The 15,445-nt window shown below is 39.6% G+C and overlaps 1 protein-coding gene across 1 annotated transcript in view; it reads right to left on the bottom strand.

Annotated features, from left to right (window-relative positions):
- The window catches only part of SEL1L (SEL1L adaptor subunit of SYVN1 ubiquitin ligase), a 50,850-nt gene extending 38,269 nt beyond the window's left edge, over positions 1-12,581 (bottom strand). The window contains exons 1-3 of the mRNA XM_067532288.1: positions 12,462-12,581; positions 2,230-2,267; positions 591-816 (exon numbers count right to left, since the gene is read on the bottom strand). Coding sequence (XP_067388389.1) covers positions 591-816; positions 2,230-2,267; positions 12,462-12,534 — 337 coding nt within the window. The 5' untranslated portion in view covers positions 12,535-12,581. The remainder of the gene's footprint in view (positions 1-590; positions 817-2,229; positions 2,268-12,461) is intronic.
- Positions 12,582-15,445: the final 2,864 nt, after the last annotated feature.

The raw sequence follows: 15,445 nt of genomic DNA, 5'->3' as shown, positions 1-15,445 counted from the left end.
TCAGTGTCAAAGTTTGCTTCCACTCCCCTCAATTTAACTCAAGCTGCACACATTCAACTACCAAGACAAAAAGACCACTTTATAGTCTTCTCCCGTCTGCCCAACCCTTTCACCTCCCCCCCACAAAGCTATCCTCAGGCCAAAAAGGCAACTACTTCTGGGGAGAGAAAGACTTTACATCATAATCTATACTTCAAGGTAAGAAGATATTAATCACGTTCATGTTAGAACTTCAGAATTTGTATTGTTCTCCACTCACAAGTTGTTACAAAAAAAGCAAGGCACTCCCACTAACCAGAGGGAATTTTCATATGCTGTGCAATCAATAGAAACTACAGAAAATCTTTTAAAATACATCTGAAGTAAATGATATAGGTTTTCAGGATTATTTATTTTGAAATTATTGGCCAACATTACAATAGGGAAAATTAAGGGTCCAATGACCATTCCATTTTGAAACCCTCTGTTCAGTTAGACAATAGAGACAAATGAAGATTATTTCTGAATCCCACTAATCTCCCAAATTTTTCCAGATCCATTTTAAGTCTTGTTTTTGGTTCAGGAAGTCTGCAGAATTCAAGCAAAGTTACCTGGTTTCTGGATTTCTACATCTTCCAAGTTCTTATTTAATAGGTTTGACATTTCAAGAGAGTTAAACTCCTCCAACATGCTTTCTTTCTCCTCTTCTTGGCTCCTAAAACTCTCTTCATCTTCAATATGAGAGTCTGATTCCTCTGACTCAAGGAAGATCTGACCTGCTACAACACGGGTACCTGTGGAGCGGTCCTTCACCTGTTCTTCTGAAGGCAAGGAAGTCTGGTAAAAAAGAGTAGAATTTAGAAAATGAATCTTCTCACTGACTACTACTATTCAATTTCTACCCCCTTTTCAGTTTCCTGGTAGACTTCATGAACTAAAGTTAGTATATTAATTTTGACTCTTGAGCTTAAGATGCATGTGTTGAATTGCTCTTTTCAGTGTCCAATCCCCTCTTCCCCTTTAATTCTTAAAAACTAAACAAAAAACCCCCTCTTTTCACAATGAAGCTGTCTCCAAAATACACACAAAATTGGTTGTTCTTCATTCAAGCAGATTGTGTAATCATCACTTCAGTTTATCCGAAAAATGGAGCTTCATTTATGCGGATTCAGAATGACCTGTTTAAAGTTAAGGCACTCTACTACAGTCTTGGAAGTATAGCAGAAGAAGAGAGTAGTTTCCTTCATATTTAAGAGAAAAAACTATCACAAGCCACAGGAAAGTCAAATTTGGAAACATGGACCCAAGTGTGTAGTGGAGATCTGACTGTATAAGGCTCTCTAAAGGGGAGTCCTTTGTCCTAACATCAAACAGATAAGTAGACTGAAATTTCTTCTTAGAAGTGTAAAGCTTTTCCTGTAATGTCTTGTCCTCCGCCAGCAGTTTTTGACTCCATGTTTGAGGTATTCCATCTGAATTACAACAGACTTTTCTGTACACTTATTTGAAGAAGTCCCTTAGGAAGTTACTCGCCCTATCAGTCTTGTAATATTAGTGCTCTCATCAAAGTTTCAAGTCCATCACCCTCTGACCACAAATCCTTCATTTCCTATCTCCTAAAATCTCCCGTTTATATTATGATATTAATGAAAAATTAGAAGGCAAGTTGTCTACCATTTAGAGCAGGACTGGAATTCAAGACTCATGGGTTTCAGCCCTAATACATCCAATAAGAAGGGAGAAAGAAGTGGAGAAAAAAAAAATCTAGTCTCTTTGCCTTAGTTTCCTCATCTGTATATCACCTACCTCGCAGAAATACTGTAGGGCTAAATTTCTGTTTGTAAAAGCACTTGGATATACTAAGATGAAAGGTGCAAAAGAAGTGCATAGTAATACCGTAAGTGAAAAGGGAAAATGATCTTACCTTTGCACTAAACCAGCTCTCCAATGTTACTCTACATATGCTAAATTGTAAATGGTTAATACTTTATACTTCTGTAGGAGCTCTAAGGTCTTTATTTGTATTAATTAACTAAACTGTCAATGCATGAGGTTACAAATATTATTCTTTTATCCAAAAAGGTGAGCTGAAGCTCAGCGAGGTTAAGTGTCTTGGTCAAGGTCACACAGCAAGTTAGTGGCAAATTCTAAATAGACTCCAATGAGTTCTGATTTTCAGACCCTTGCCCCACAGAAAGAGAGAAGAAAATGGAATGCATCATTGGGTGATAAGTAGAGATTTATGCTTACCTTTGATTCTAATGACTCATCCTGACTTCCTTCTTCATCTGTAAAGAATTTTAAAAATTAGTTCAGAAGCTATTTTAACATAGGTTATTGCCTAAATAAAAAGCGATACATTTACCTAGAACAAAACAAGATTGTTTATCATTACTCTTTTGAGATATACTAGAGATCTAGAGTTTGCTAACACAAAAAAGGAATTTAAATTAGAATTGCCAAGAAGCATGAAGTTTTAAGTTGTCAAACAAATTTTCATTATCAAAAGGTGCCAGCATTGCCCAGGAAAGCTATCTTTCTAGCTAGATATATTTAAATATGGTTCTTGATCGAAAGGTGCCTATGTGAATTATCTGGCCAGCATATTCAAAGCCTCAGAGTGGAGATTTATTCATTCAAATAGAACAACGTCAAGTTATCAGGCCAGGTGCAGAGCGGGCCACTTGACCATTATGTTGCCATGCAAGGATCCAAACTTTGTTCTTTGCTTGAAGGCTGGAACTGTCAAAGCCCATTCAGCTCTGTGGAAAGATGCTTTGTTAGATTCAAAGTCAGCAGGGGAACAAGGAACTGTAGAAAACAGGTCAGTTGCATAGTCTTATTTGTTTTTGTGATCTCATCTAAAAGGGGAAACAGAATTGTTGCACCGATCTATTTTTGGTAGTTTCAAATTTGTTTTGTAGACTCCTGTATTTCTCATCTTGATTTTCCCCAAGTCCTGTACGCTCTACTGTAAATAACTTTTCTCCCCCACTAGTCTCCTTGACCAAAAGTCTCAAGTTGTCACACAAAGTGGGACCTTCCTAAGTATGACAAGAGACCTGAGCATTGTACCATATCTAAACATAAAATACAACTCACACAAGCAAAAATATACCCCCCAAAATACAGCAGTGTGTTAAAACATTGAAGATATCACTTAAATCAAGAGAGTCAGGACAATTAGGGTTAAAGTTACTGGTCTGTCCTTAACTCACTTTACTAAGTCTAGATTATACATTGCAGAGTCTTAGAACAGGAAATCTAAAATACTATAGAAGAGATGAAACATTTATGGAACTGGCCGAGTTCAGAGAGACAAACCATACTCTTGTTAATATAGGTAAACTTTATATAAAATAATAATTATTCAATGCCTTGAACACAAAGTTATATTTGAAGTGCCAAGTATATTAGCCACTTAAGAGCTGCTGTATTTACAAAGTATATGGGGTAAAATGCATGTTACTAACCTACACACATTGCCTTTGAAGCAATGATGTGCTGACAGAAAATCAGCAGAAGGCCGCCACATTCTGCTGCAGCAAAGAGACGGAGTACTTGCACATTTGCTATCCCTAACAGCTCTGAAATAAGTGATGGAAACTGCTATGAACATGGCATTTCATTGACTTTACAGCTCTAACGATTCTACAGACACCACCCTGGAACAACTGCTGTGTACTGCCATGCAATAGCCAGTGTTAGAAATCAGTTACCAGAAGTAGGCAATACTCCCCTCTTTCCTCTTTTGCTTAGTCTAACTTCCTGTCATGAAAGATAAGTACCAGGGTTCCTTCCTGAACCACTCAGGTCTTGTCTGGCAGATTCAACAATGGAAGCAGGAGATTACAAAGGTAACTTAAAAGTTTAAGAAAGGAGCAATGCTAGCTGTATTTTCCATTTTGCAGCAGACTATAATGCTGTTTAACTCAAAAAATCTCACATACGGCAATTACTTCTTCCACTACTAGAATGCAGCACCTTCAGGGTGACATGCAACAGATGTTTAGAAGCACACAGCAACACTGCACAACAGTTTAGGTAAGGAAGTGAAGAATACGTATCTGTTTTGAAACTGCAGGGGAAATTGGGAAGCTGAATGTAATTAGCAGTTGGAGTCTAGGTAGGACACTCAGGTTAACACCTTCACTTTCAAAAGTGGTACAGTCTAGCGGTTTTAAATACAGACTTGCAGACTAACAGTAAGAAATCCTACCCCATCTTGCATTTTAATCCTGACTGACAACCTTTATGGCCTTGGGCAAATCACTTATCCCCACTTTATATATACAGAAGAAACTGAACTAGGAAGGACAAGTTACCTACCATCCAATGCAGTGGGATTAATTACTTTCACAGCACTCTGAAGATGTCTGCAATACTATTTAATGCCTTACATATACAAGGATACTTTTAATGGCCACGACTAGTTAGGACATCTGCTTTAGGTGTCATCTGCAGATTCATTGCAATGATCAAATATCAGCTAATATGCTCCTAAAAGAAAGATTTCAACTAACACTGATAGCCACTCACTGCTAATTGGCAATGTGTATTTTAGCAATATTATATATATATAGATTTTCATGGATTCCAAGGCCAAAAGAGACCGTTGTACAGGAGGTCAGACTATAAGACAACACAGGCCATAGAACTTCCCCAAAACAATTCTTAGAATTCTATCTTAATTGAAAAATTGTCAGTGATGGAGAATCCACCACAACCCTTTGTAAATTGTTCCAACGGTTAATTTTACTGTCTGAATTTGTATAGCTTCAGCTTCCAGCCACTGAATCATGTTATACATTTCTCTGCTAGACTGAAGAGCCCAGTATTAAATATTTGTTCCCCATGTAGGTACTTATAGACTGCAAGCAAGTCACTCCTTAACCTTTTCTTTGTTAAACTAAATAGATGGAGCTACTTGGGTCTATCATTATAAGTCATTTTTTCTAATCTTTTAATCATTCTAGTGGCTCTTCTCTCAATACTCTCCAATTTATCAACAAACTTCTTGAATTGTGGGCATCAGAACTGGTCACAATATTGCAGCAGCAGTTGCACCAGTGCCAGATACAGAAGTAAACTAACCTCTCTACTCCTATGAGATTCTTGTTTATGCAACCAAGGATCGCATTGATAAAAATTTTAAACTGATCTCTAAGGAACCCCACTGGAAATACACTTTCTTGATGACAATTCCCCATTTACAGTTACATTTTGACACCTATCAGTTAACCAGTTTTAAATCCATTTAATACGTGCAATGTTAATTTTAAACCGTTCTAGTTTTTTTAAATCACTCTTATGTGGTATCAAGTCAAAAATCTTACAGAAGTCAGCACTATTACTTTTATCAACCAAACTCGTAATTTCAAAAAAATATCAAGTTAGTTTGACAAGATCTATTTTCCATAAATATATATTAATTTGTATTAATTACATTATCCTCCTTTAGCAAAACAGCGAGAGTCCTGTGACACCTGAAAGACTAACAAATGTATTGGGGCATAAACTTTCATGGGCAGAAACCCACTTCGCTGGATGCATGAAATGGAAACTTCAGTTTGGTAGGTATATATACACCCATGCAAATCCTCCTTTAGTTCTTTGATTAATCAAGAGACTTTATTAATTGTATGACTTTGGCATACAAAAGCCAGGTCACATACAGCAGTCTCGCTCAACCAGGGGTACGTACGTGTACCCCTGGGGGTAAACAAAGGTCTTCCAGGGGGTACATCAATTTGTCTAGATATTTGCCTAGTTTTACAATAGGCTACCAAAAAAAAAAACAAAAAACAAAAAACACACTAGTGAAGTCAGTACAAACTAAAACTTCGTAGACAATGACTTGTTTATACTGTTTTATATGTTATACACTGAAATGTAAGTACAATATTCATATTCCAATCAATTTATTTTATAATTATATGGTAAAAATGAAAAACTAAGCAATTTTTCAGTAACAGTGTGCTGTGCCACTTTTGTATTTTTAGGTCTGATTTTGTAAGCAAATAGTTTTTAAGTGAGGTGAAACCTGGAGTACACAAAACAAATCAGACTCCTGAAAGGGGTACAATAGTCTGTAAAGGTTGAGAACCACTGACATACAGAACAAAATACCAACAGTCTAATAGGGTGTATTTCTTCCATATGCATATGAAACTGCCCATTATTAACAATTACATGTGTATAGGGACAGAAGTGCAAAATTAAGGTGGGAAGGGTGAGGGGAAATCTTGTTCCAGACTAAATTAGCAGCACAAACCAGGACTAAATTTGTTTTGCTTTTAAAGACAAAAAGCAAAACAAATGGACTGTTTCATTGCTGTTGCATCATGTAGCTTCTCTCTGAAGGAACCAGATCTACATTAATAGGCTGCGGGTATAACAGTCAACAGGCTGTTACCCAGATATTCTTTCCAAACCAGATTGCTAAAAAGGCAAAAACAACTTTAATTTGTTTAGTTGTTCTTGGCCCTTAAATGATTTTCCATTTAAGTTAGGTAGACTGACTTGCAGTGATACTGGGTAATGTGACCAGCAAAGGGATCATTTACAGACCTACAATTCTTGACACAGAACTGCTGAACAGTACATTGACATTATAGTTATAAATAAAAGCACGCCTACTTTGACAGATAATTAAGAACATTATTTTGTAGGTATTAATGAAGGGCTAGAAGTAAGTCACGGTCGGAAATAAAGAAGGAAATATTAACCAATATTCATCCATTGAATAGAATCACAGGGCATTATAATGTTTATGCACCTGCCAAACAGTGATAGAGCTAACTGTTTATTTGCTTTCCTAGATGCAAATCCAAGTTCTCTAGATGCTAGTTCTGAAAGGGTATATGGCCATTTGTGAAACAAATTGGAGGGACAGTGCAGATTATTAAAAGGTAACAAGCCGACAAGACAAGCAGAACATTATAGTTGGAAGTTTAATGAAAAATGTCTTCATCAGTCCTGGAGCTTCTTGTGCCCCAAATGAAATTCTACTACTTAAGTATGAGGTATTTTATGAGGATGAATTACTCATTTGGCCACTTGTTTTAAGCATTCACTCTCATGTCAATCCAACCTGTTAAAGATGAAGAAAGAGGATTGACAGTAAACTGACTTATCTACATTAGCAGTACCTCTAGGAACAAGTGTTGTGTAAGAAATTTCTAATATTTTTTGGGAGGAACCAGAGCTTAGGAAAAAAACATGTTGTGCAGTGTGGGCTAGCCCTGAAGGGTAGACCACCACCAGAGGTCAGACAGGTTTAGCCCAAACTCCCATAGAAAAATAAAAGGACAACTCACATATCAATGTGCAAAGCTGTGGAGCAGTCAGTAACAGAGGAGAAATGCTGCTAGGGTTAATCTAGAAAACGTTAAAATTACAGGCTGAGATGGCTACTCATCCTTCAGAAATAGCCCAATATCTAGTAGTGCCATAGGGAATCTCCCAAAAGCCTCATGAATGGTCCAACTGATCTCTGACAACTAAATTTTTCCATCCAGATGTTTTTGTAAATGCTCCAAGTTCAGAACAATACAATACAAACCAACCAATATCTTTTAAAAATGGACCATTGGTGCATGACTTTGTGTGTTTTTATTAGCTAACACATTTCCTTCAATTTTTTTCTGTAATTTATTGTTTACACTTTGGAATAGAATTTGGCCTCACTTATTTAAGAAAAAGGATAAGCAAACATGAAACAAAAAAAAAAACAAACAAACAAACAAACAAACAAACAAACAAACAAACAAACAAACAAACAAACGACTTTCATCATATGAATAAATTCTTCTGACTATGCCAAATTTAGATACAACACACACTTCAGGTAAGAGACATCTGAACCAAGTTAGTAGACAATGCCCTGGCTATTACAACTACACACAAGGCATGCAGTGATTGAATAAACTGTCACTTCAGGCTGTTGTCTCAACAATATTAGATTCAAGTTGTCCCACTCAGTAATTCGTCCCACCACTATTCTATTACACTGCAAAGACTGTAGTCAGTCAGTATTAGTCCTCTTACAGCAACTACAGGTATTCAATGTGATGTTTGAGCTACAGCTCATTCAAGGCTCCCTAAACCTCTTTCCAAATGCTGGCTGAAGCTTTCTCTCCACAGCAGTCCCTTTCTACAAATAAGGATCTGGGACTTAGACTACAAGAAAGTGAGCTTTTAGGGAATATTTATTTTTGTATCAGGCTCTGACCTTGCAGAGGCCTTTTATGCCTTATTCACTGAGCATTATTCTTACTCAACAGGTAACCACAACAGTTCCCTGCAGATATGGCCTGTTGTACCTCTGCTGCAGTAATACCCTATCCAGCTAAGGAAAGGAAGCAGATGTCAGCATACTACTTCCCACTCAAGTCATTCAGTAGGAGCACAGCATGGCAACAGCAAGAAGCACCTCCTCTATTCAAACAGGATGGAGAATGCTTCATCCTTAGTCATAGGTAGTAGTAGTGGTGGTGGAGGTGGGGACAGGGGAGATGGAGACAAACAAACAAAAACTCCACAAACAAGCCAGGAATCAAAACTTGCATCCTCAACGTAACTAGTGCAGGACATAGCCCTCAAATCAGACCAGCAATAGTTATATGCAACAACAATTTTTATTACAGATACCAAAGAATAAAGGTTAGAATTTTAGACTACAGTTATTTGGTTTTGAGATTTTAGGGAAAAGGAACAAAACAGTGAAAAACATTATGATGACTCACAGATCCCAGAACACCATGAAGTACCACTGAAACATTTCCAATATGTAACAAGAGCAAATGATGTGAAACCTGAACTTGTGTGTGTACAAACACACGCAAAATAAATAAATCTTCCCATAAGCCCCTGGTTATACTAAACCTTCATAATTAAGGATCAGATTTCCTTTATCCCCACTTAACCCATATAAGTGTTCTCACCATAGGACTGTCAATATGTAACATAGAAAGAATGTGAATAAAAACCAACAGCAGCACTTTTGGATAGCATTAGCCAGTACAATATGGTGACTAAGGTGGGGAGTAAAAAACCAGGACTGTTCATTAGGCTCTGCAGAAACACATCTCTAGACTCACCAATTTCAGCATTTGTATCTTTCACAGACCTTTTTGCCCTCAGGAAGCCACTTATGAGCCAAAATAATGAAATATCTAGTATTCTCTTAGTACTTCCACCATTCGTGAACTGATATGTTGCAGGAAGATTAGTATTACTCGGTCATGAATTATTTCTGACTCTTTGAGACATGAAATAAGTCAGTATCTCAACACAAGTATCTTACTCCATAAACATCCCTAGAAGAAATCAAAGAAGTAACTAAAGGAGGGCAAAATTTGGAACAGTCTTTTTCAGGACCACACTAAATAACTATTTCGATATCTCCATACCAGATATCCATACCCAATGCAGATTAAACAAAAACAAGCCTCTCTCTACAGTGCTGGACAATCATCCAATAGCAGATGGGAGTCCAACAATAACAGAAACTGCAAATTCTAGTAACGAATGGTGTGTATAGAACCTCAATCAAAATGGTAGATGTAATAATCCTTTCCACATCTTCCAGTTTGCTCCCCCCTAACCTACCAGCATCTCATAAATTTTACCTGGATTGAGCTTCATCCAGAGAGCCCTCACCTAAATTAATCTCTGCCAAACACATTTACAGTTTATTCTATAAACAGGTGGTGTGGTTCATTCATTTGAGGTCTAACACTTTTCTTGGCTTAACAGCAAGCATGAAAATCTCTAAGAAGGTACTGATTTGAGCAAAGTTTAAAATTTTCATGAAATTAAGATTTCAAACTAGGTTTCAGAGTCTTGGTTACAAAGCCAAAGACAGTATTTGAGAAGATGTGTACCCAAATAGAAATGTTAAAAAAATCTCTTGAATCCAGACAATTAAATTGTAGGTTCAAGAATTTGAGTTTTTGAGGTTTCTCAGAAATTATTTTTATACATCCCAGATAATTTAGGATTAGTCTCCAGAAATTACAGGCGAGTATTTAGGAATTCAAATATCCACTTGAGAGGTCTACTCCAAGTGAAAAACAGTGGAATTAGTATTTAAGATCAAGCCTCTAGGCTTGTATGAACCCTGACAAAGTATGTTTCGGATACCAATAGGCCTGTTATTGCAGGATAACAGGGAACCCAGTAAAAACAACCACAAACCAGAACTAGTTCACAAAATAATCCTTCTAAAGCAAGTGTTAGTTAGAAATGCTTTTCCAGGATCATAGTGGCTGCCAAAAATTATAGGACATTCAAAGCTATATCTAGATCTTGACATGACCACCATTCCAGTTTTTAGCCATAGCAACCCCTTAGCAATACCATATAAAACCAACCAAATACATGTTAGCTATGTATTTTATTGAACATGTTTGTATCTAATGTGTGTTACAAGTCTTCCTCTGTGCTAATCCACAGAGGATATGAGTTGTTACAGCCCTCAGCTATGGAGCCTTGGCTGGCTCTTTAACTATTCACGCTCTTAGCTCTGGAGGTCCTCAGATCAATCCCCAGTGTTTCAGCCAAGAGAGTGGTCAACACGCATACATAGTGCCACATGTTTTAAACGTATGCTACTGTTGAGGATATTCATCATACCTTCAGTATACACTGCTGAATTCTGTATTAAAAAAAAACCCTTGAGTACTAGGTTCAAAGTTCAACTACCAGAATATTGCACTCAGAAAACCTCCACCCTGTCAAAAAAAGTTACATGCTGCATACCAACCATGTCACTTACATGCATTTAAATATCCTGCATGTTTAACTAATTGATTTATATGTGGTAGGATGAGACCAGTTTTCATTTTTAAATGTCTTTATAAACCGTCTGAGAAGTGGTAGATAATCCCACTTACTCAGTACACTTGCTATATTATCTCTTTGGCTTCAGAGAGCTAGATGCTTCTGTACTACACTTTGGGAAACATGCAGGTGGCTAATTACGTTATCTAAAAAAGCTGTGATAACTATATTTGAGATCCAAGTTGTCCTTGTACAAGGCAACATTAATTTTTAACCCCCTAGTTGGTAGCATATGCAAAAGACCAAAAGTCTAGGATTTAGTTTTCAAAGAAATCTACAGACTGACTATGAGGTCATCTTCTTGAATGACATGTTCCAAGATCACAAATTTTCCAAAAAGTGCCCATGTGTGGAGGGATTTTCTTCCCAAAAAGTCCAGGGGGAAGCTGCCTCTGTAGCCTGCTAACATCCTTTCATACAGCAATCTGTAAAAGCACAGGATGTGTGCGCGAACTGGAGGCTGAGAGCTAGTCTACACTTAAAACTTACAGTGGCACAGCTGTATCGGTTGCTGCAAGAACACTTGTATAGCTGCATTATGTCCACGGAAGAGAGCTGTCTGACCAACATAACAAAACCACCTAAACGAGCAGCAGTAGCTATGTCGACTGGAGAGTGTCTCCTGCCGACATAGTATTATGCTGACAAAACATATGTTGCTCAGGGGTGTGTTTTTTCACCCCTGTGCGACAAAAGTTTTGCTGGCACAAGTGCTAGCATAGACAAGGCCTGAGAGTAAGATAACATACATTTACATGAAAGGGAGACAAAATTAAACAATGTAATTAACAAGAAATAAGTATCTGGAACAAAATAACTAAGCAGTGCAGAAGTATTATGCACACTTACAACAATAAAGATGTTTTATTAACAGAAACAACTCCAGCACTGTTTATTCACTAAGGGTATGTCTAAATTAGGGGGGAAAATTTATTTAAAAATTGATACCTAACACATTTTGATTACATGCTGTTTAAAAACATTAACACCCAGTGTGGCCAATGTTTAACACCTTTAATTTCCAGGATTCCCCTTAACTGCACTTCACTAACTTGTTTAAAAAACAAAAGCACCTTTTTTCCTACTCTACATAAGGTCTAACATATTTGGAGCAGCTGACATGTTAACTCAAGTAAGGTGTTTTTCAGTCCCCTAAACCAGACAATCAAAATAGACACGTCCCTCTCACCAGCAGCAAACCAGAACAGAAGTTGTTGACATGTCTCCCACCTGACCCCACACCACAACCATCGTTAGGTCAGCCACCCTGCTGTCACCCATCCCAACACCCCAGCCGCTAGCCATCCCAACACTCCATCCCCACCCCATCCTACCTGCTGTCACTCATCCCCCAAACCCCACCCGCCCACCGACCCCCACACCGCACCCAGGCACGCTGCTGTCCCCAGTTCCCCCACTATCCCGACGCTCTCTCTTCCCCTCACCACGCCCCGTTCCCGTGTCGCTGTGCAGTGCCAGAACCCCCCGAAACCCACGCGCCGCCCCCCACAGTCGGCACCCAGCGCTGCCCTCCCGGAAGGGCGAGAAGGGAGGGGGGGCGAGGCGCAAGCCCCTCGCCCCGCCCGAGAGAGGAGCCTGAAGGGGATGGCCGGGCTCTCGGGGCCCTAAGTACTGACCAGCGGTGACCAGGCCGCAGCCCAATAACGCCGCGGCGCAGAGTAGCAACCCGAGCCGCTTCTGCAGCTCCATCGCGGGTCTCCTGTGAGGCGACAGCGCCACTAAGGACTGGATCCCAAATCCGGCTTCCCCACCCCGCCCACCTGCTCGCTGGGGCCAATCACGCCACACCAGCTCTTCGACAACAACCAATTACTGTGGGCCGTTCACAGCGCGGACAGCCCGTTGGACGATGGCTTCTCCGACATGGCCCACTCGGATTGGTTGAGCACATTATTTACGGACGGATACCTTCGTCACGCCAAGCGCATCTCAAGAAGGAAAACTTAACCCCGCCGGCCCAGCAAGATCAAATACCGGGACTACAACACCCAGAATGCATTGCGGTCCCGTTACCACAGTACCCACAGGGCATTGCGAAGAGTGCGCCGTACACTACCTGACACGGGCGAGCGAGAGGGCAAGGACTACATTACCCATAATGCCTGCAAAGGCGCAGTTTCCTAATACACAGGCTGCCTTGTGGCAGGTTCGAATCCCCCCCACCCCCGGGATTATGGGGTGGCCCTTGTGAGTCAATTGCTGAGGGTCAATCTGTAATTCATCTTTAAAATACGTGTGAATGGAAGAGCTTTGGGCTCCCTCAGCTGGGGATGAGCTGCAAATAAGAGGTAGTGTGGGGAAAGTCCCTCAAGAAGGGGCAACACCAGCGCAAATGCAACCTCCCTAGTTCTGGAGGGGAGACCAAGCACCAAGCTCCTCCAGGGAGCTGCTCAGGAAAAGCTTCATAGAAAATTCTTCCCATTTTATTTAAAACTCCAGATTTGGTTAGAATTACAAAATTTGAAAACTCTCACCCAGCCCTATAGCTGGACAGAAAATATTGGCGCTGGTGATGAATTGTGAACCTCTTTAATGGCCCTCACTTACTTTCTTCCACAATTTTTCAAATTTAAAAGTGTTGACCACATCTACCCTTGGCAAACCCAACGGAAATTAGTATTGCTTAGACTCCTGCTTTGTGCTGTCATGTCTATGCACAGGGGGCTAACAGCAGCCCCTCAGCTCCTGAAAAGTAGGGAAGGGCTGTCTGAATCCAGCTGGGAAATAGAAGGTGCTGATCATGCAAGAAAGTGTGTTCTTGGAAGATTTGGACAAGAGTTGACAAATTTGGACAAGTAGGGAGGGACTAAATTGTAAAGGTAAATACCAGGAACTTGAATTTGATACGGTGAAGAAGAAGAAGAGGGAGCTAGTCCAGAGACTCAAAGAGTGTGGAGGAAGATAATTGTAATAGCGCTGTGTTGAACAGAAGTGGGGGGTCAGGCAGGCCAGAGAGGAGGCGGTTGCAGTAGTTGAAGATGATGAGTTGCTGCACAAGAGGCTTAGTGGTATGGACAGAAAGAAAAGGCCAGATCTTCAGAGTGGCAAGGAGGAAGTTTTGGAAATTGTTTAGAAAGAGGGGGAATCAAAGATGATACCCAGGTTATGGGCCTGAGTATCAGGAAGAAAGGTGGTGTTTTACACAGTGATGGATTATTTAGGGTTTGTAGTGCACAGATACCATGATGATGGTTGACCTTATTTAAAAACAAAATAAGCCAACCAAACCTCTAGCTAGATAGGGAAGACAAGGAATTAAGTTGTGATTATGTTAAATTTAAGTTGATTATGAAACATACTTGAAGGAAACATGAGAGAGACCAACTGAAATGTAACACTGCATGGATGGAGATGTGTCAGGATTGGCAACGTTAATTTACAAGTCATTGTGTAGGATTGATGGCCAAAGCCATAGGAGTACACCTATAAATCTACAAGATGCTGTGTAAGTAGATAATAGTAAGAATTATGCTAGGAGAAAAAGGAAATATTAGGTTTGTCAAGCTCCCCGGAGCGGCTTATGAACATGAGCATCAACTTTAGGGAGAACTGTGAAGAAGCAGGGCCCAAACTGGTTGTGGATTCTATAGTTAGATTTCACCAACCAAGTATTAAGTGTGAACTCCTAAAGCACTATAACAGCCTTCACATGGAGTCACAGACAATCACCTTGGGTACTCTTATCTTGTCATGCAGGTAAGCTTGATTTTGTCCCTTACATCAAAAATTACTACAATATTCAGGTTACTCCCAGTCCCAAAGGACTGGACACTTATCCCCAGGTCAGTTTGCAACTCAGATTTCAAACCAAGGGCAATGTTTGTAATCAGTCCTGTAATAAACTAACTAAAGATTTATTAACTAAGAAAAATAAATAGTTATTTACAAGGTTAAAGCAGATAAACATACACACTCAAATGAGTTACAGTCTTAGGTTCCAAAAAGTAATAGAAGCCACTGTAATATTCAAGCTGGGTAACCCAGGCTAAGCAGCTGCAGATCTTTGGTTTATTCTTAGTAATCCTTGCCCCTCAGAATCCAAGCTGCATAAAGATACAGTTCCTTCTTTCAAGTGAATTTTATTGCTTTCCCGCAGAGTTCAAGCTGATGGGATGAGTCCACCTGCACATGGGTGTGGGGGAGCAATCAATAAAGTCTTTTGTCTCTTGACAATACAAAACAGAACCACTCGAGCCCCCGCTCAGTAATCTGGGAAAATTAAACACTACCCCGGGCACCTCTAAGAGGCAATACTTCCCCCACTTGAAAGCACTGAGTCTGTGTATTGCAAAGAAAACTTTTTAATAAAAAGAGAAAAGGAACCCAGCATTAATTTTGGAAAACACAACCACCACGATTCAAAAGCATATGACCATGACCAAACACCCACCCCAGAATATGTTGGGTAGTGTCCTTTGCCTCATTTTCTCACCTTGCAGTGTGAAAGTCCAAAAAGAAGTGTTTTTTAAACACAACACTCCCCTCTTCCTCCATTGCACTCCACTAACAGTTCCTGTCCTGGGTCAGCGAAGACCAGAGTTCAGAGGTGCGTTCACGAGAGTTCATCTCTGACTCCCGAGCGTGGGAACATCAAGCAACA

This window comes from Emydura macquarii, unplaced genomic scaffold (genome assembly GCF_026122565.2).
Source record: "Emydura macquarii macquarii isolate MOO-44397 ecotype Brisbane River unplaced genomic scaffold, CSIRO-AGI_Emac_v2 contig_374, whole genome shotgun sequence".
Taxonomy (NCBI): Eukaryota; Metazoa; Chordata; order Testudines; family Chelidae; genus Emydura; species Emydura macquarii.
The sequence above is the reverse complement of the archived record's forward strand: the minus strand, read 5'-3'. Positions and strand labels throughout refer to the sequence as shown.